Consider the following 23,216-nt stretch of genomic DNA (forward strand, 5'->3'; position numbering starts at 1 on the left):
CACAGATGACCTGCACCTGTCAGCCCTGGGAGTACAGCTCACATGTAAGGCTCTTGCTGCTTCTATACTGCCTGTCTTGCACAGTTTCCAATAACAGTCACCGGCAGAATGGGAACTGGCAAGCAAGACATGGGGTCATGTGATACTATGCTTGCATCTTCCTCTGTGACACACTCAGGTAAGGCACACCTTATAATGCACCACTCCAATATCTCTGCAGTGACTGGGACCTGCCTCTAGGCTCTGCAGAGCACACCTGCAATGACAAGTTATAGACAGACCATACCTTTCAGGCACATACCTGGACCGGCACACCCACAGCTGAGGTGTTCCCACATCCCACTATGTTGTACACACATCCTGGCTAGTTACTTAGCGCAATGCATCAGAGGTGCTCCATATGCAACTAACTGTGTCCGGAACCACTATACACATTGTAACAAGCTACAGATTCCACTACATACCCCACGGTTACCAGACCTCATTTGTTGGTGTACTGGACAGTAGGGCTCAGACATCTACTACTGATGTGTGACGGACACTAACCCACACTTAACTTTGATAGCCACTCATGTACCGACACATCCATGAGTCATAACCTCCACTCGGCTGGATAAACCCATACACACCACCTCCAAGACCAACATTAACCTTGACATGAACACTACCAACATGTGACTGGTGTTCCACACCTGGTGTCATCCCCTCATTGGTGGATTCCGAACATATGCTAATCAACCTTGTTAGCCACATCCTGGCACCACACCCTTCATGGCATACACAGTACATGAGTACTACAACACCTACTACAGACATCTTATGACAACGGTTGTTAATGTCATGACACCCGTGCAGAAGGACAATGCTCATACAAATGCTGCAACATACCCCAGTGCACTTCAGTAGCATGTACACGACTGCATGGATCATGCTATGCCACACAGAGCCATGATGGTACACACCAGATAACAGACGCCACTCTGTTGCTCAAGTTCCATGGACATAATGTACAACAACAGGTGGAGGCTGTTGCACAGTGGTGTACAATCCTATGGGTGGGGTAGCTCACTGGTCAGCTTCGGTAGGGCCATGGGATCCCTCATCACATACTCCATGACTAGCTACGTAAACATTACTGCGACACATTCCGGGGTGTACCACAAGGCATTATGGTGGTATGTCAGTAGTCAATGGCAATACCCACATCTTCTCTCACATTCAACAGTCACTCAGGAACATTACAGACCCAGGTGAAGTTGGCAACATGCTGGCGGATGGATTCAATGCTAACATTACACCCTCTCACTCACTAAAGGGCCGTTATCCATGCAGGAACATCGCAGTGTCCCTGCGGTCACACCTATACAGTACTAACCTGCACTCTATATATCCTGGGACACTGGCCCCATGTCACCTTCCAAAGTCCCAGGCTGTGATGTCCACAAACCTCTGAATGACATGTCTCCCCACTAGGCCACCATATTCAGTAATAGCCTTGTATCAGACATTGTGGCCCCTGAATGGCACACAGCAACATTTATCACACTCCACACAGGTAGCACCACAATGCACGAGTGGGACTATAGTCCTACACACCTGACTGGACTGTTCTGTGTGGCTATGGGGCACATCATCAAGGACATCATTCACAGAGACATTGTTGGGCTCTGGTCCTTTGATGCCACTTGGGTTGGACTTGTTAGGGCCAGAGCATGGCCCTTACACCTGGTGGACTCCTTTCATACAGTTACCAGGGTTGATGATGATGGTACGGGAGTCCACACATCCTACATTGTCCTCTCATTGCCTTCCAGCACTGTTCTCCATTCTGGTATTGACAACATACACATCCACCTGCACATCGTACCCTATGTCTCAGGATGTTATGCAACGTGGCTCATGGACAGGACACACAATGAGGGTAGCATACCATAGTACCTACTGCATTTCAGTTACATTTGGCATACCACAGTCCTCAGTCATAGGGCCCCTCATGTTCAATATATTCTTCCCTGAGGTACAGGCTAGCACAGAGGGACTTTCCCTGCCTAGCTTTACAAACCCCTGCATACAAAGCGCCATGATTGATCCACCAGCTGATACTGACTCCATCCATACGGGTGTCACTGTGACAGATACCTGATATGAATATCATGGCCTCAAGCTGCATGACACAAGGTCCATGGACATCACCTTTGCATTACACCATTCACCCACTATCACATAGGTGGTAGTCCCCTACATACATGTCACATTGTACATGTTTGTAGTACACACATATGTCACACCCACTCCTCTGATTAGCGTATTGCCACTGTAGCGTGGATATCCTTCTACATGCCACACTTATCTGTACTGGGTGTGTAGCTTGTACATAGGCACCCATTGTACCTCTGAACTCAAGACTTCTACACACATTCAAGGGTACACCACCCCATTTAGGGTGTACCTTACACAACAGCTACAGCTTTACATACCACAACATTAACACGCCATGACGTTTATTGAGCTCCGACAGCTAAGGTATGCGGCTGAACTACGGACACCACATCTGTACATATTTGCATACTACATACTCAGGGGCGACCTCTGATGAACAGACAGGGCCCATGTCCACAATAATGTTAATGAATATAGTCCACATACGCGACATACACAAATGCCACTGTGAGCAAAATGCTCATGGATCTGTGCACACACGCAACAATGAGTGGGATGTGCTTGAAGGTTACATTCCCAAACCGGACACTCACCATGCTTTGGAACATGACTCCTATGTACATCACGCAGGGACACTCAGTAGCACTGTTCATGTGATACCTCCCTTGGTGTTTGGGAGACACATGTATGCCAGGGATCACTGCAGTGGCTGTACTGTGCAGAGGTGCAGGTAACACATGGCTCTGCTGATCACAGGACACTACTCTAGAGATGTGCCACTGGTGTGAACCCTGTTGTTGTGCTTACACATAGACTTGCCAGACTGCATAGTACCCCACTATGAACCTGTGAAGCTATTACATGTCCTTTGTGTATGGTTACTTGCTAGCCCTTCCATTTAGATTAGCTATCATGCTATTACAATGTCCCATGCCTACAAGCCATATGTATCCTGTTATTGTACATGCCAATAGACGATACCTTTGGCATGCATGATATGCCTGTCATGCTGTGTAGAATATCTGACATATCTACCTACAATAATAGTATCCCATAATGCAAAGCATACTTGCACAGCGGGACCACCTTAGACATGTCATTGTTGTTATATGCCCATACAGATGCCTACTGGGACAGTATATCAACATATACTATCCCCGGCTATGGCACGTACTTGTTGGACATGCCCTACCACTGACGGCAGGTTGTATGTAATTGTTCTGTTTAAAGCCCTCATGTAGCATCCCTTGCAGTGTCTGTGATGTGTACCTTGTGGCCCACTGCTGGTCGCACAGTTTCTGCAAGCTTAAGTATGCTCAGCAAGACATCACTACATAAATACTTTTTCCCATGTTATGCACTGCAGACACTTTTAATTAATGCAAACCAGACTATACATACAGTAGATAATTAATACATAACATGCTATACATAAACTTACATACCAAGTGTTCTACATACCTTGTTATCGTTACGGACTTTCGTCTCTATCTCTCTCACACTGCTTACATGGGTATTTTGTATGAGCATATGGTTTGAATGTCTGGCAAGTCTTCCTTATATATGTCAATACCTGTAACATGTGGTTTCCTGCTGCCTATTGGTGTTTCTGAATGACTAATTACTTGCATATCAGCTTTGCAGCTACTCCATTCACCAATTACGTAGCAACAGTGGGGTATAATTGACTTCTGCACTTGGGCATTGCCCATTTGCCCTACCTTCGGGGAGACGGCCTGTATTGTGTTTTGTTATGTGTAATTGCAACTGCTATGCATAGAGACAAGTATACTTTGGATTCATGTCCCCCATGGATTGTGTGTGACAGCTAGAGTATGTGGTTCAGCATGTGGGTGTACCTGTCATCCCAACGTCTGTTAACGGACTATTGCAAACAAAACCTGTAACATCGCCATTTGTTCCATTATACAACGGCTGCAATTTTGCATGGCACCTTTAATTGTGTCTCTCACAAGGTATGTTGACAGTTTTGCAGTTGTAATTGACTGACTGGATGTTTGTGCTGTTATTACAGTCTGTATTGCTATAGTTTCTAGTGTGGGGGATGTTGGTGGGTGTACATAGCATATACATATTTGTGGGGCTTGCATTTCTACATATTCCATATATATGTGTGTGGGCTCCGTCCCTAATTAAAGAGCTATCAGTTAGTAGACTTATGTTAAGGAATTGTACATTGGGCCATTGTTAATTGATTTTTATATAGTATGCAGGTGAGGTTGATACTTCCATACCTCCAAAATTGCAGCGATATGTAAAGGGATATGTCTACATGACAGCTATCCCATGTATTTCTGTCCCAGATATTTGCAGTCATTGCGGTTGTGTTGGTAACAGAACTTCTTTGCCATGGGTTGCCACCTTTTCATATGGCCATTGTTGGACACTTCCAGGACACACAGCGGTGTTACAGGCCAACACATAGCCATGGTCAGTACACAGGATAGCACATACTTTTATCCTCAATACATACCTATTGTTGTGGGACTTTGGCTACTTATCATATTGCATGTAACATTCACGTTTCTTACATACAGGCATAACTATTTAATGCTACTATTACATTATATATGGGGCATATTAATGTCCTACAATCTCGGACATTTGCCCTTTGTAATGTTTTATGTCAGGACACACCTGCCCAGGGAGGGGCTGTCCCTCCGAATGTGGGACAGGTGGTAACCGTATGCCTACGGCTAGCTATACCCAGACCTACTGTAATGATCTACCTCCGAGTTTGCAGTAACAGACACATGATGCGGACACACACACACACATTACAGTCACACGGGGACACACACGGCACCCTCAACACACACATACACAGACTATGGCACTCACAAACACAGTTGAAAACAGTACCTACGTGGACCACAACACCAGCAGCGGTGACTAATTATCCATTCATATCATCATACTATTACTCGCAGTTGTACTGTTCCAGTACTGTGTTCTTTCAGTCTTTCAGCCTTGTGGTTACGCATGTCGGTATGTTTTATTTTATTTTACATTTGTTAACCGGGCTAGTCCAGCTGGATACATGTCCATTTTCAGAGGAGGCCCGAGGAGAAAAGCTCCGCTATCTACTACATGACAAGAAAAATAATACAACAATATACAATAATACAAAAAAAAAAAACAAGAACTTTAAACCTCAATTACAGGATAATTAGGCAATAGAGAACAGTCTGAGACTTAGAAGGTAAGCTCGGTCAGTAACTAACAAGGTTAAAGAAATTAATTACAATATTTATAAGTTGAGAAAAGGGTGGAATCTATTTTTGGGAGGGGGGGACAGATACAACACAGAAATTGAAAGAGTATAATGATAAAGGTAAGAAAGAGGAGGAGAGGGGGGTAAAGAAGGAAGGGAGTCAAAAAGGTCAGCCAGGGTTATTGCAAGAGAAAAGTCAGAGGTTGGTTAGGAAGTGTTTGTTTAGTTTTAAATAGGGAGGGAGTCAAAAAAGGTCAGCCAGCATTATTGCAAGAGCAGAGCCAGTGGTTGGTTAGGAAGTGTTTGAGTTTGGTTTTAAATAGTGGAATTGAGGTCAGGGATGTAAGGTCTTGAGGAAGTTGATTCCACACTTTGCCAACTGAGTTGGAAAATGTAGAGTCGCCTGCTGCGTTATTTGATAGAGAAGTTTGAATCAAAATTTTGTTGCAAGAGCGTAGGTTTTTCAGATTGCTGTAGGGTTTTATGAGGGTGGAGAGCATAGGTGTGTTATCTGGGTGATGGAGGGCTTTTTTGGCGATTGTAAGTTGATAATATTGAATTAGTTGTGGTAACTCTAGCCATCCTAGTTTTAGGAGATTCAAGCAATGATGAGTTCTATATGGAGAGGCAGTAGCAAATCTGGCAATGTGGTTGTATGAGGTAGCAAGATTGTTGAGATTATATTTTGAAAGATTAGTGTATATGGGGGAAGCGTATAGTAGGGTAGAAATTAAGTGGGTTTGAGCTATAGTAGTTCTAGCTTCAGGATTTAGGAAAGACTTAATTCTGTAGAGTGAGCCTAGTTACACATTCCATAGTTGGCGGTATCCTAATTATTTGTACCTCCAAGGTGTTATGAATGTCGTTGACCTATCTATATATATTTGCAGATATCGCTGAATCCGTATATATCAACATATATCACTCTATCGCCCTTTCTATCTGTATTATATATATGTATATATGTGTACATATATATATATATATATATATATATATATATATATATATATATATATCTATATATATATATCTGACGGGGAAAGTGACAGGCAAGCTACACCTTTCATTGTGTACTTGTTGGTGTATACTGTTTCCTGGACTCCGCACGTTTGTGTCTGTACCTGTCACATTACACACCTGCCGTAGGTTAGGGTTGCCAGCTGTCCCAGTCTGCAAGGGACAGTCCCTCTTTGCACAGTTGTGTCTTGCAAAATATTTGTAAACATGGCAAATGTCCTGTGATTTTAGAACATACTTATTTCCTATAGTTGATGTAATAATCGCATAAAACAGTTATTCGGTATCTGAACCAACAAACACAATAAGTAAGTCAACATTACAAGAATGAGCTTTTATCTAGGCAAAACAGTGCAGTTCTGCTTTTTGTACTGGCCGGGTGTATGTATCGGCCTGCAGACATCTGACGTATGTCCCACATTAGTCATTTGAAGAAGTGGCAACCCTACCATGGGTACATCTTGCCTAGCAATAGTGTTAGGTGATTCGATACATGATTGCGTTTTCTACACCTGGCAGTGGTCGTTTTACCCTTCAGAGCAGGCGCTATTAGTACAGGGGTGAATAATACTGGTTTCACCTGTTCTGGACATCATTGACCGTGATCTGCGTGATATTCGAAGTAGCTTATCCCTGTTTCGCGCATCTCCATATAGTCATATTTAAACGTCGCTTACCAGCAGTGAGCAATGCATATTCCCGGTAACATGTGCTAAACATGATCTGCTGACCTGCATCCGACATGTATTCCTCGTGCCTTCGGGATTACGTTACATCCCTTGCAGGACATAGAACTGGGAACATACACGACTGTCACTGCATTTAACATATGGCCATCTGGGATTTGTACACGTGTTATGTCGTTTTGTACATGGAGTATACTACGGCTGTTACTCCATACTGCACTCACATGGGTAACTCAGTTAGTTTACATATTGATGAGTCCAGTTAATGGTATGTCCATGTGATGTTTACTGGATGCGCTCCGGCATTGGGTATGTATATCTCAGTGAGTCACACACGATACTGTGCTACACCTTCAAACAACCATGGGCGGAGCATGCTGGGGTGACGGATACCTGTCATGGGTACACCCCATGCCTTGACACAACATCCATGATTATATTATGTGGAGCCCCTCATTAACGCAGCAGGGACTCTGTGCTGAGTGTGTGCAGAACAGTGCTTACACACGTGTGCTCCCACAATTGCCTCTGCTCCTCTATGCGACAGTTGGTTACTCGATGTTGTGGTGACAGTGGACACTGTTTGCCCCATCTGGTGTATGGCCTCTGACAATCGGCAGTGTACCTACCGATGTACCTGGGAACCTATACACACAGCACCACCATATGCTGATAGGCGCAAGTACTGTTCAGGTGTTGACATTCCGTGTTCCAATAGCTGTTGTGTGTACAATGTTTGAGGGCTGCCTATGTAGGATTCACACAGTGGGCCACCTATACATTACAATTTACAGATGGTCGTGCTTGTGTGCCATCCATTTTACTGTGTGTGCATGTGGAGAGGTGTGTCAGTCTGTAGGGGCCTACACTGTCAGAGTATGTGCTATACGTTCCCTCTTTGCCAAGGTGTAGGCATATTGGGCATGCCTCCGTCTGCCTACTGGGACTGGCACAGTGTGTTCATGGTCTGAATCCCTCTGTGCCTGTGATGGCCTTGGCAATTGCGGTGGGCTATGAGGGCCTTCGCCATTTTGTCCATGCTGCAGCTGTTTCCGCAGGATCATATTTTGTAGCATGGCACATACTATGATGATGTGGGCACATGTGCCTGGAGAGTACTGCAAGGCTCCACCAGATGTGTCCAAGCACTGGAACCATGATTTCAGCATCCCGAACACACACTCTATGATGATTTTGGTTTGTGCGTGTGCCTCATTATGGCATTCTTGCATGGGTTTGTGTGCATTTCTGATGGGAGTCATCATCCATGGCTCCAATGCATAGCCAGCATACCCCACAAGGTGGCCATGTGGGATGTCCCCCCTGACAAATACCTGATACAGCTGTGAGGCATGCCAGATATGGGAGTCATGGTAGCTTCCAGGGCTGCCAGCACACACATCCATGATAATGCCCTGGGCATTGCACATGACCTGGCAGTTGATGGAGTGGAATCCCTTGTGGTTTATGTAGCACCTACCATGCTCACCAGGTGGTGACTTGATTTGTATGTGCGTGCAGTCTATCAATCCCAGTACCTCCGGGTAGTGTGCCACACAGTGGAAGTGACGCATATTGCTGGCCAACTCCTCCTGAGTTCGGGGGAAGTATCTATGCTCATTGGCATGGGGTAACATGGCATCCAGGAACTGGTGTAGTACCCTGCATACTGATGCCTGTGAGATCCCCATTATATCTCCAGTTGGCCTTTGAAAGGTACCCGTGGCTAGTATTTGCATGCTTACACATACCTTCGTGTCCACTGGGATGGGTTCCCCTCTGTTATTTCTGGTTCTCAGGCGTGGCCGGCACAGCTCCACTATTTGCTGTAAGATGTCCCTGTCCACCCTGTAACGCTCTACTATCTCCAGATCATGTAGCCCCTGGTAGGTTACCCTTGGTCTGAATGCTCTTCTCCTCCTCCGGGGCCTGTGGTGGTTGTCGGCATCATCCTCTACAACACCGTCAGTCTCTAACACATGCTGATGAATCACAGCTCTGGCAGCTCCCAACATGTACATTTTAAAAGTTCCCCATTTGTTTACACCTATGGTGCAGTGTTTGGGAATTCACAGGTGTGTGTAGGGTGCTTTCACACTTTATACTATTGTGCTGTGAACACCGATGATGTCATAGGGTGTGTATATACGATCGTAGCTATAGGGTATCTTATGTGTTTTACTACTGGAACTACTATTGTGGTGCCTTTGGTGTTGAATTAATTTTGGCTGCCGTGGATTACCTCTTGACCTTCCCTTTAAATTTCTGCACGTTCCACCTATCATTTTCTGGCATGCATCCAGCAGCCTGCTTTCATTTGTACTTTCCTAGACCTGGCGTATCTTGCGTAATGTGTGCTATTGCCGGTCTACTGTCGGTTTGCTTTGCTCTGCTATGACAGATCTCCTGTCTTTGCAATACAATGCCTCCCCTCCTTTCTTTGCATTCCAATGCCTCCCCTATCCTGTTTTTCAGGTTTCTGCGAGCAGACTTGACAGCTGCCATCGATTGGCCGCCGTGAGTTGATTGGTGTTGATTGCTCATTAGTACGCCAATTACCCTACTTCGGCATTTCCTTCTTTTCTTCCCCTGATCTTCCTGTTTGTGCTATTGTTCACGCCGTGTGCATCTGCTTACTGGGTTTTGGGCACATTTTCATCCCTGTACACATGCGCTTTTGGGCACCATGTGTGCTCTCAACTAAACAATTCCATACCTTCCTCCCCACCCCTGTCCTGCAGCTTTGCTTAGCAATGGCTGGGCCAGATTTGCATTTCTCTAATGTGCTTGCTGCTACAGTGGCACACCCCTCTGCTGATGTCATGTATCTCCTCTCAACCACTCCTCGGTGTTATAGCGCTGTGCCGTATGGTTCAACATTCATCTGGCGGGACATTTGCGATTCAGTATTATCTGCCTCATTTGCATGGCATTGACTACTAATTCATAGTTACCGTGCCGAACACTGTCACAGGCCCTTAGCAAGCCTTGCACCTTAGTTGTGGTGTTCCATGCCTACCATTGTGTATTATGGTGTAAACCTGATTTGTATTACATTGCGATTTTATGACATTTTTATATATTTTCTTTATGTTCCAGTTTGCGCACACATGCCCTGCGGTTGTACTGTGCGTTACTGTGGACATGACATTAATATGTTGTTTTTTTAGATGTTGTCCATCTTTTCTTATGCCATTGGCTGTGTATTTAGCCATTGGCATATGTTAACTTTGTAATACATGAGTCTGGTCTGCTTCCATAGCTCCGATGTTCTGTTTGGGAAAATGTAAACCATGTTTTTTGGTTTACATTTCTGTGGGCTTATGCTACACCTGCACCACTTCATGAATCACTATCTGCCTTCATTTGTATGGTGCGACACTGCGCATGGGGTGATTAGCATACCAATGCCGAGGGCTGCGCAGTTCTGGCGTACGCCGGTAGTGCACATGGTATTGGATCGTACCTGAATCGCTCGACGGCCGTATTTGGCGTTATTCCACCTACACTACGCCTGCGCCTGACACAAGCTTCATGAATCCCAGGGACTGTGCAAACCTGAACTTATAGTGAAAGACTAAGAACTTTACATTCATGTTCGTTATCCTATAAATGATTCAAAAATGAACTTATAATCTTTAAAGCCTGTAATGAAAACTCTCTTTGGCATTAATGCCTTACTACATACAACTTTAGTAGCAATCAGTGTACCATAAACTGGTTCTTTGACATAGAGTTAGACATCTTGAATATACTCTGTGACCAAGTCAAAAATAGCAACACACATAAAACTTTTAAAGTGAGCTTGCTCAAGTTATTGGAGAAACAAAATTTGATGTATATTGGGCAGGTAGTTGTGATAGAGATTATATAAAATTAAATGTACTTTCCCCAAATCAATTAAATGTATGCTTCAAGGCAAAGATTGGATGTTTCTTATTAATACAAGGTTTTGACTGGAAAAACAAGGGTTAAACTTGTTACAAGATTTTGAAATAAATATTATTCTGTAAAAGCAGAAACTGCAAGGCTGAACCGCATAACACAACTTGCTTAAGCAAGCATGAAAGCAGTTAAGAATAGATAAGTAATAACGGCTATGTGTCTGACACCTGCGAAAATAAAACATGCTTAGTTAGCTTTACTGTAAATATTTTTTCCAGTTTAGTTTGTTTTTGTGGACTAGATAAAATTAAAATGGCATCCTGTTAATATTTTGGACATGCGAAGAAGGAAGTTGCAACAGGGGCTTTTTGTGAAGACTTCAGATGCAGTAAGGAAGAAAATAACCGAAGAAGGACATGGAACAGAAATCATTCTTGCAAAGCACAAGGAAACTAAAAAACAACATCTGTTGCTTTGAAAATAATATATAAATTGGACATTGTTTTCTCTTCTTTGGAGACATTGTAATCCAGGGTTCTTGGATTTTTGACAGGCTTTCATATGAGCCATGTTAAAATTGAAATAGCTCTGACAGTATTAACTGCCTAGCAAGACTTTAGGTACAATAAATAATAATGGATACAGTAGTACATTGTCAGTCTGGTTACTTGTTGACATTCTTATATAATTTAACAGTGGTGAGGCCAGCTTGGTTGTAACCTTTTCTATCCATTACCAGCAGTTATGTTTCAGATGGCCATACTTTCTACCTTAGTCTAACAGGTTGGCAGTTTACAGTGCTTTGTCTTCAGAAGGTACTGAGCTACATTGTGGCTGCTGTCCTGTGATGCCCTACCATCAATTTGTCTGTTGAGGAACGCCATCTTTTTCCAGAGTGACTTCAGGCTGATCACCTGTTTGTTATCTGCGAAAAATATGGTAATTTCTTAACCCTTATAACATGGATGCCATAAAAGAATTGAGCCTATGTTGCCCACATATAGTACATGTTGATTTAAATGACACACCACACAAGGTTTGGTCTTGCTTAGAATCATAGTTTGAGTCTTCTATGTCAGACATGAAATGTAAAGCTGGACATTTTAATGCACAGAAAATAGATAAAAGTTGTATTTGTAAGTGGATAAATGTATATGCTCAATATATATCAAAATCAAAAGTTATTCACAAAGGTTGTCTTTTATGTGACAGTAAATTTCCATAGCTCTGTCTATTTTGTCATAAGAATTTACTGTAGTCATACAAAAAAATGTATCCTCTTGTTACACAGGATATGTTTGATTCCAGTGTTGCTAGTTATTCAAATACAAATCAGTCGCAACAGCCTTCTGCAGTTATGCCTTTATTTGATATAACACAAACTGTTACTGATTTTCTTGCACGTTTGCAGGCTTTGTCTAAATTTGATTTGAGGTTTATTGTCAGGACTGGAACAAATTGCATAAACCTGTTACTGATAACAATCAGCTAGATACAGATTTAAAGCAAATTCAACAGATTTGTAAAACTAGTCTTGCAGAGGCACAGAAAGAACAGCTTGGCATTGTACGGTGTACTGTTAAACTTTTGGAAAGTGTTCTGCAAACTTTTCATGAACTGTCAAAAGCATACCTCCCAACTGTACCAGAATTACTCGTTTTTTACTGAGTTTTGGGGTCCGAATAATGGGGTGACAACATTCCCGAGTGGCTTCATTTCCAACCTTTTCCAAGTTTTATTTTTAATGTTTTCCACCATTTTTGTTTTGAGCTGACGTCATCATGTGCGCGATGATGTCAGCAATGTCGGAGCTACCAGTCTGTTGGAATTGAGCTCAAGGGCTCCATTACACACATTTCTGGCTGGCTGGCTAATTTTAAATGCATTTTCATTTACATGAGTTTGAGCAGGAATTCAAATGGGCGTTTTGGTATTGTCTGATTTTAAGTGCATTTCCCTGCATTTTGGTATGGATCTTTTCTCTTTTGGCTCTATCTGCGACGAGCGGTGGCTGCAATTTCAAATGGATCTTGGAGATGGTGGCTGAAGTAGGAAATGAGCATATTTGTTATTATTTATTCTGTGAAGAGTGTCTGTGTGTGTGTGTGTGTGTGTGTGTGTGTGTGTGTGTGTGTGTGTGCACGCGCGCATGTGTGTTTGTGTGTGTGTGTGTGTGTGTGTGTGTGTGTGTGTGTGTGTGTGTGTGTGTATGTATATGCAAGGGTATGCTCTCTCTTTCAAAACACACACACACACACACACACACACACACACACACACACACACACACACACACACACACACACTCACACACACACATGTTTAAGCTACTAAAGGCTTGCCATATCAAGCATTGTACACTATTGATCAAGGAAAATCCTTTTTTGCTATGTAAGCTATCACTTTTTACTTGTTTCTACATTGGCGTGAATGTAACAAGCTCAGAGTCCCACGTAGAATGATGACAGATAAGCCACAAGATGACTTCTGTGGGGCTTTATGAATTTATGTAGTGAGTAATCCAAAAGAGTTTGAGAGATTTTGGCCATCTTTTTTGTAGAGACACTATTCTGTTGGAATCATAGAAAACATGGAACTGAAGTAAATAGCATCATCTACTGATAATCTTAGAAGAAGCAACTATCTTTAACTGCTTGTAATATATAACTGAAGGCAAAAGAGTTAAGCGTTTGTATGTTTGTGGAAAAGCAATGTGTAGACCAAGGCTCAAATTTAAAATGCACCATGTGTTATGCACCTAACTACCATTTTCTTGTTTTCCTTTACTTTTACAAAACACTAATTTTGTCATATTTGCATTTTGACTTACAACTTATCATATATATATATATATATATATATATATATATATATATATATATATACACATCCCTTTGTTCAGTCGATTATTTTTTCTGTACATTAGTTGGTTGCAGTTGCTCTTGATAAGGCCTTGTCTGTTTTTAGCAATAGACTGCCTCTTGATCATATCTTGTACTGCAACTTATTCTGAATTCTTGATTTTTTTTCATTTTATTAACATAACAATCTGTAGCCTCTGTAAATAAAAATGGTAAATAGTTTATTTTTAGGGTCATGGTAATTCTTGAACTTCTCTGTAACTGCTGCTATTCTGTGTTTCTCCGCTTTTACAAAATGTACATTTTCAAGACGTATTCATTGTCAACATGCAGAAATGTGACATACTGTAAATATTTAGGCTTCTTTTTTATTCCAGTCAGAGAAAGGAGTAAACCAAATTTCTCTATCCAAAGCTTCTAGCTTTCTGCCAAAGGAACTTCAGCAAGAGAATTTCTGTTGGGTGCATGAAGAATACTCATATTTTCCACAGAAATTCTATTCCTCCATTATTGGCATTGTCCATGTTTTTTGTGCTAAGAGGTTGAGACTAGAGTTATGGTGAGAAGTGAGAAATGAATTCACTAAATGATAATCATTTAAGTTTCAGTCTTCCAATCTTTCAGCAAGCTGCTGATTTGGCATAGTGGTGTGTTGCTCTGTCTGTAGTGCACACGGTCCTGGTTCAAAACTTGGCAGTGGAATGCATTGTGATAACACAGCATTTTATTCTAACAACTTTCTAAAACATTTGTCCCCCCCAAAAAAAAAACTGAAATTGAAAATAAGTGTGAGAAGCTGTGGTGTGGAAGTAGACTTTTATGATGGACATGTTCTGAATTGAGCAGTTTTGTCATTATTGGTTCATGTATTTTGTTTCATTGCCTTCTGGAAAAATGTTCAAACAATAAGTTTAAATGTGCTCTGTCTAACAAGTGTGTTATATTATACAAGGAATATAATTTAATAAAGTCATGAAGGTGTATCAGAGAACACATGCATGTTTCTTGTCTTGTGTGCAAGCTGCAAGGGGCCAATGATTTGAAAACAGCCCAAAGATAATCTTTATCCACCACTGGTCAGATGCATTTTCTTTGGATGTGGTGTGTGGGTTTCAATGCTGTTTTAATGAATGTGAGTTTCAATGGCAGAGAAGTTTTAATGCCAAGTCTATTTTCATTGTGAGACAGTATTGCTTTGTTTAGCAGCTTTGTTTGGGAAATATCTTAGTGTTTGTGCATTGTGCTATAAAATGTAAAAATAAAATCCAAATAATCATTGTAGAAGTAAAGCAGTATGCACACATTAATGTTAATGGTAAATGGGGCGAAATAGACAGGTAATGGGATATTGGAATGGCTGCAGGGGGACTCTGGCACCATATTTTGATTGTCTGTTCTTTAGTTTGGATTTGAAATTTGGTATCCTACAATTCCATTTGGAGTGGGTGGGGTTACATAATTTTGTATGCAAATTTAATGCTAATCAGCATACAAATTTGTACCTATTTTTCTTGGGCCTTGTCCAGATTTTTGATGTTTTCAGGTTGAGAGTTATGGTCAAAAGACAGTACAGAAGGGCAACTGCCCCCTCTAGAGTCAAGAACTCATACTGACATTTAAGCTTTGCAGCTTGGAAATGATAGTTTAAAACAGTAATTGGACAGACCCCCATCAGGATTTATTAAAGGCACAAAATATTGAGGTTATTCTAACTGAACAGTCAGACAAAGCCAAAAAAGATTTACTACAGGCACAAAAAAGACCAATTGATTTTGGACAGGCTACAGCAGGAATGGCAGTTATTTCTCCTGCTGATATTTACAAACAGTCTCATTTATTGCAAATGCTGCCACAGTAGCAAGATAAACAAAGATTTTTTTCAGTATGTTGGCATTTGAAGAATGGTTGACATACACTGTGGAGTCTACTTGGAGTTATGCTCTTTGTAGATTTTTTTTGCATTTATTCCCAAATGTTTAAAGTCATACACAGAAGCAGAGGAATATTTTCTAGACAGTAGGGCACCTTGTATGACAGCTATTCTTAAAGCATATACTCAGGGTCAGCCTTTGACTCCTGACTTACTTGATCATTTTAAAATTACCATCTCAGATAAATTGATGGAACAGGCAGGATATTTTAAACTTGCTTACAGGTGTTTTTTGATAAAACAGATGACCAAATGAAAGAACAAAAAGTACAAAAAAATGTTTATACATACCTTTCTAAAACAGTTAAAGGGAGTACCAGGTGACATTAAATACATTCATGAATTAGGTTCTAAGACCTTAGAAGAAGTGGTTCAGAAACTCATTAGAGGTAAGAAAATGGGGGATGATGGCAAGTTTTTACACACAATATATTTTCTACAGAGGGGAATCAATGCATTTTTTTTCCATTGGAAAGGGAAGGGGACACACTAGATGGTCTGATGAAAGAACAGGGGGGCCTCAAGCAGCTTTTGATCCAGAAATGCCAAGGGTAGATACACAGAATAGTTCAGGAAAACAAATAGTATGTTATACTTGTAAGAAAATAGGTCATATTAAACAAGATTGCCCATATTATAAATGATGGAAAGAAAGCCAAATAAAAAAGGGAATATATGCAGACAATGCTAATTCTTCTAAACCTAAATCTAGGGAACAAAGTCATAAAAAGAGGAGCACACATGATGATAAGCAATCACATGACCAAAGTCAAAAGGATTCAAGGGAAAATAATGCATGTTCTGCAGAATGCACAGAAAATCCACCATATAATCCCTCATATGGTACAGGTCAGGAAGTAAAATGAGAAATAAAAAGTACAAAGTACACCTTAGGCAATGACACCAATAGTCAGCGAAAAACAGAACATATTGTCTGTGTCATTAGAGATGTACACAGAAAAACAGATCAAAGTGAATTTTATTCAGATTAGGGTTGTGCCCCCAAGTAACTTTTCTGACTACTTTCAAATGTAGAAAAGATGGGCATCCATTAGCAGACATATGGGTGGAGGGGACATTATGAAAAGATGTTTTAATTGATACTGGGGCAGCTGTCTCAGTCACTAACAAACAGGTACCTGTTAATCCATTGAAAAAATCCTATATTCAAGGTTTTGATGGCAGTACTTGCATGGCTATAGGTAGCAAACCAGTTAGAATATGTTTCACAGAAGATGGACCTCAAGTGGCGGGCACATTTCTTATGAATTCCAGTTGTGGGACAACAATCCTTGGGGTAGATATTTCAGGTAAACTGGGAATAGTAACTGATTTTAATAACAAGGTTTTGTGGTCCACCAGTGCAGATGACAAATTTGATACTGCTGACAATTTTCTTGTTTTGTGATAGATGTAGACAAGTATAAAAAGACATTGATAAAAGACACACAAAAATGCAGGATACGTGGGAACAAATTAAACAGCAATTTTAACCCTTGTGGCCTATGTCTAAGACAGATTGTGGCAAGTTAGAACTGCCAGTTAGTGTAGGTAGTCCGAGTGACTGCATTCCTCCATTTCAGATGCAATATCCCATTCCCAAAGGGGCGGGACAGGATATGAAGAGGTGTATAGAAGAATGGGAACAAACAGGCATCATATAAAAGGTTCATAGTCTCACAAATTCACCAATTTGGCCAGTGAAAAAGAAGGATGGCAGTTACAGATTAGTTATAGACTTATGTTAAGTCAATCAATTTGCCACCCCTTGTGCACATTTGGTTCTGGGGGTGCCAAAACTGGCAGCACAAATAAAACCTCAAAGTAAGTGGTTCACAGTTATTGATTTAGCTAATGTATTTTTTGCAGTCCCTTTACAAAAGAAAGATTGGCAATGGTTTACCTTTACCTTTGACAATCAACAGTATGTCATGACATGTTTGCCACAGGGATTCCAAAATAGTCCTGTGATTTTTTTCACCAGGTTGTGGGGGAAATTTTAAAACCCTTAGAGACAGATGACAGTGTTATTAATTACAGTGATGGCATTTTTATTCAATCAAAGACAGTAGAACAGCATTACATATTTTACAGGATGCAGGATTCAAAGTTAACAGTGGAAAGGTTCAGGTCTTCTCACAAGAGGTGAAGTTTTGGGAACAATAGCTCATCCCACTGGCAGATCCCCTTGTGAGAAAAGAATGAAAGGAATTCTGAAATTGCCTCAACCATTGACCATTTCAGAATTACATAAATTTCTAGGAATTATGAACTACAACAGAGAGTTCATAGAAGATTACGCAGCAGCTACTTCGCCCCTATATAAAATGTTAGTTGATCAGAAGGAGGGTCCTCGTTTGAAAAGGGGCCGGAGGGAGGAAGAGGCTTTTGAACTCCTAAAGATGAAACTGACACAGGCCACTGAATTAGTAGCACCTGGAAATAGGCAAGGCTTCATTTTACAGGCAGCTGCAAGGAATGAGAAGATTTCAGTAGTTCTCCTGCAGTATTGGCCTCAAAATAATGAGGGGAAGGTAGACAGGACTCTCTGACCAGTGACTTTCTGCAGCTGGAAGTTAGCCGCAGTTGAAAAAGGGTATCACCCATGTATCCAACAATTGTTGGCCATTTATTGGGGCATCAAACAAACTGAGTACTTGACGTTTTTTTCAAAAATGATTGTGCAGACACCTCATCAATCTATTAAGATTCTTCTAAATTCTACAGAAATAAATAAAATCACAGAAGGGGTGAGTCAGACCATTTTTGCAAAATGGATGACTCTATTCAGTACCAAGAATGCACAAATACAGACAGGAACAAGAATTATCTTTCAGATCTTGTCAGTTATGATGGAAAATCCCATAATTGTGTTCTGAGTTTAGAACGCCCAGACGTTTTGCCATTGAATGAACACTTCCAAAGTAGAATACCCACAGTTTATGTAGATGGGATGAGATTCTAAAAAGATGAAAAACATTTGACAGGATTTGCAGTAATCCCAGGGGATGCCCTGAAGAAATTGCCAGGTTACATGTAAGCCCAAAGGGCAGAGCTACAAGCAGTAAAATATGTCTTGCAACATTTTGAACCTGTCAATATTTACAGTGACAGTGCCTATGTGGTAAATTCCTTACGTTTACACATGGCAGTCTGGGCCAGAAGGGGATTCATCGACAGTGTTGGCAAACCCTTCAAACATGTTCCAGTATTATGGGAATTATGGGCATTAATTACCCAAAATGATTTACAGGGCAAGTTTAGTATTGTCAAAATCAAAGCACATCAAAAATGTAACACAAAAGAAGCTAGAGAAAATGCTTTGGCGGATGCCAAAGCTAAGCAAGCAGCTGAAACGGGTGAATGGTTAGAGCCACATTAATGTTTTGAACACACTGACAAGGCAATGTCAGTTTAAACAGCTACACCTGTAAAAATACAGGATTTGGCAAACCTTCAATCAGAAAAAGGAGTTCCAGAAGAACTAGTCAGGTGTATATGGGAAGGGGAGACCAAAAAGAAAAATGTTGTCTATCTGATGCAGGATGGAAAAAAGTTACCATATCTCCCAGGAGATGTAGCTAGACAGTTGTTTGAATATAATCACAACATTTTGGGTCACATAGGTACAGAAAAATTATGGACCATAGTAAAACAGAAGATGTGGAATACATGTCTAAAGAATCTGTGTAAGACAGTTTTAAAGGAATGCTTGGTTTGTTTGCAAACTAATGCATGTGTAAAAAAACCTCAGTCGCATAGAGTGCTGGTGGCAGATGTACAATGGTAGGCTATACAGAAAGATTATGCAGGACCCCTCCCAACTGCGAAAGGGGGATACAAATATTTGTTAGTAGTGGTTGACGTGTTTTCAAAGTGGGTAGAGGTAATTCCCATCAAGAGTATGACAGCTAAGACTGCAGCAGAGGCATTATGGAAAAACATTTTTGTTAACTGGGGATGGCCTCGGGTCATAGAATCAGATAATGGACCCCAGTTTACAAGTCAAATAATGTGGCATTTGTGCAAATTGTTTGGTGATCCAACACAGGTTTCATGTTCCATATCATCCACAATCCAAAGCAATTGTTGAAAGGATGAACCGGACAATCAAGGAGAGGTTAAAAAAGGCATGTTTGGAAAAAGGCAAGGATTGGGTGAGATATTTGCCGGGTATTCTTTTAGGCATTAGGGTTACCACTAACAGTAAGACAGGAATTTCACCTTTTGAGGTGATGACAAGAAGAAAAATGCCCCTCACACTTCCTTGTGACCCAGAAACGGTGGATAATCGGCCATTACTGACAACAGTAGAACACCAGAAATGGTTGAAAGACATAGAGGGGGTATGCAACACTATAGCCAGAGAACAGGCATACCATCTGTGGAAGAGGATGCCAGAGATTCCTACAGAAATGCAATTACAGTGCAAAGATATAATGCTTATCAAGAATGTCCAGAAAGGGGGACCATGGGATAGTAACTGGCAAGGTCCTTACAAAGTGACAGAACTAATAGGACCCTTGCTATACCGGGTACAAAGAAAAAAAATAAGGAAAAGGTTAACCCTCGAAAGCAGGGGACATGCAAACATAAGCAACATACCATGTTGGTTCATAGAGATCAGTGTAAGCTAATGAAAGCCAAAACAGAGATAGGAAAGTAACAGTCTATTATAATCTTCTAATAGTGCTAGGAAAGTAACAGTCTATTTAAATTTATTTCTAGATGCCAACAAATCCAGTTGAACAGCAGCCAGAGAAAATGGAAGAAATTAGACCTTGTGTACAGAAATGTAAGCTTTGGGCATGCGTTATAATAACATTCTTATGGACTGTGATATTAATATTCTATATTTTGTATGCTATGCATTTTTTTGAAGAGGTTAAGGTGTTCAAAGCGTGCAATGTAAACAAAGAAAATGATCAGGTAAAAGTAATTAAAAAAATGTACATATAACACAAAATGTAGATAAAAAGGTTGTAAAGAAAAAAATGGGGAGAGTTACTCCAATATAACAGAACACGAGAACAGAGACACCACGACTGGGTACCTGATATCAATACATTTTTGGCCATGCAAAAATTATTTGCAAAGGTACACAGTCAATCAAATTGTTGGGTTTGTAGCCACTTTCCTTACAGAGGGAAAATGCCATTGCATGCAATTCCCATAAATGTTACAGATACAGGTTTTATGTTTAAAGGATCTTATAAAAATAGAATTGTAATACAATCAGCCATAAAAAAACATTTACAATTGATGAAAGCAGGAAAAGGGATACTTTGTTTTCAAAAGAAAGGGACAGTCAGGGTTGGCTTTAGTAATTGTAATTATTCCATTACTTTACACAGACTTTGGTCACGTGGTAAGCTTGAGTATCATGGAGGAGTTGATAAAATAAAAACATTATGGGATTCAACACATAACATTTCTTTTAAGGAAGGGATGAAAGACTTTTTTAAAAGTGAAGCCACAACTAATTTAATAGACCAAGAGAATCTTACCAATCTGGCAGAAGTTTTTTTTTTTCATATGTGGGAAGAACGCTTACAAATGGTTACTGATAGGTCGGCAAGGATCCTGTTACATAGGGTATGCAGTTCCAATGATGAAAATTACTCACACATTACCAGTGGAGATGGTAAGAAATCACCAGAGAAAGAGGGAGGCTCCTGGTAGTTTCTCTAAATTAGGGGAAGACCTAAAACAGTTGGACATAGGGGATGGCGTTATTTAGGGAGCTGGAATCTTTCCCTGGTATGGTGCCACTAAGGCAATATTGGAATTATGGAAAGCTGCAAAGCTGATGGAGGTTTTAGCAAATGCAACTTATGTGGCTATCTCAGACATAACAGAAGAGATGGTAGCAATGAGGACAATGGTCCTGCAAAACAGAATGGCTTTGGATTACCTGCTTGCTAGCTAAGTGTGGGTGTGTGCGTTAATCAAAACAGAATGCTGTATGTATATTCCAAATAAAGTGGAATCCATACATCAACATTTAGGGAGAATTGCTGAGGTTTCCTTAAAATCTAGGAAAACATGGAGTACAGAGTGGTCTGACTGGTTAAATGGACTATTTTCAGGTTGGTGGCGTACTATAATCATAGCATTGATTGTCTATATTGTCATCATCTTTTTATCTACAACAGTTTGTATGTGTGTTAAAATTTGTCTCAATAAAACCATTAATCAGATGACTGTTGTCAGCAATGAAAAATGGTATTAAATACAGTAAATGAAAGGGCTCAAAGTACAGAGGATCATATTCTTCTGTAAATTGCATTTTTATTTTCTTAGCTTAATTAAATTAAAATGGGGAATTGATAGAGATTATATAAAATTAAATGTACTTTCCCCAAAGCAAGTAAATATATGCTTCAAGGCAAAGATTGTATGTTTCTTATTAATACGAGGTTTTGACTGGAAAAGGAAGGGTTAAACTTGTTACAAGATTTTGAAATAAATATTATTCTGTAGAAGCAGAAGCTGCAAGGTTGAACCGCATAAGATAACTTGCTTAAGCAAGCATGAAAGCAGTTAAGAATAGATAAGTAATAAAGGCTATGTGTCTGATACCTGCGAAAATAAAACATGCTTAGTTAGCTTTACTGTAAATATGTTTTCCAGTTTAGTTTGTTTTTGTGAGCTAGATAAACTATGAATGGCATCCTGTTAATATTTTGGACATGCAAAGAAGGAAGTTGCAACAGGGACTTTCTGTGAAGTCTTCAGATACAGCAAGGAAGAAAATGACTGAAGGACATGGAACAGAAATCAATCATGCAAACCAAAAGGACACTGAAAAACAACATTTGTTGCTTTGAAAAGAATATATAAACTGGACATTGTTTTCTCTTCTTCAGAGACATTGTAATCCGTGGTTCTTGGTTTTTTGATATGCTTTCATATGAGCCATGTTAGAACTGAAATAGCTCTGACAGTGTTTACTGCTTGGTAAGACTTTGTTTAAGTACAATAAATAATAACAGATACAGTAGTATGTTGTCACTGTTTACCTGCTGACTTTATTATAGCAATAACCCACACCTGGGTGTGGGTAATGCTGGATTTACCCACGGTTGGCGTGGTTTGGTCCCGAGGGTGAAGCCCGAGCGACCAAACAAAGCCAACCATGGGTAAATACAGCATTACCCACACTCAGAAGTGGGCTATTGCTATTATACAATGACATTATTTAAGAAAAGAAATAATTAATTTTCTTAAATAATGGCATTGTATAATGCCTCTTTACTGCCCTTCCACAGCTGTCTGGTATTCTGCGGCAGTTCTGATGTACTGCGCATGCCTACGCAGTACATCAGAGCTGTGGGCAAAAGCACTGTTTCGCTATGTTAAATGGGTTTAACATAGCGAGACAGCTTTAAAATAAGCAACGGAGATCTCCGTTGCTTATTGTAAAGCTGTCTCGCTAT

The 23,216-nt window shown here is 40.5% G+C and overlaps 1 protein-coding gene across 1 annotated transcript in view; it reads right to left on the reverse strand.

The window, feature by feature from the left end:
- The window catches only part of LOC122797853 (fucolectin-like), an 83,418-nt gene extending 67,478 nt beyond the window's left edge, over positions 1-15,940 (reverse strand). Inside the window, exon 1 of the mRNA XM_044066375.1 lies at positions 15,933-15,940. Coding sequence (XP_043922310.1) covers positions 15,933-15,940 — 8 coding nt within the window. The remainder of the gene's footprint in view (positions 1-15,932) is intronic.
- Positions 15,941-23,216: the final 7,276 nt, after the last annotated feature.

Source organism: Protopterus annectens, chromosome 3.part1, assembly GCF_019279795.1.
Source record: "Protopterus annectens isolate FY-2018-M chromosome 3.part1, PAN1.0, whole genome shotgun sequence".
NCBI lineage: Eukaryota > Metazoa > Chordata > Ceratodontiformes > Protopteridae > Protopterus > Protopterus annectens.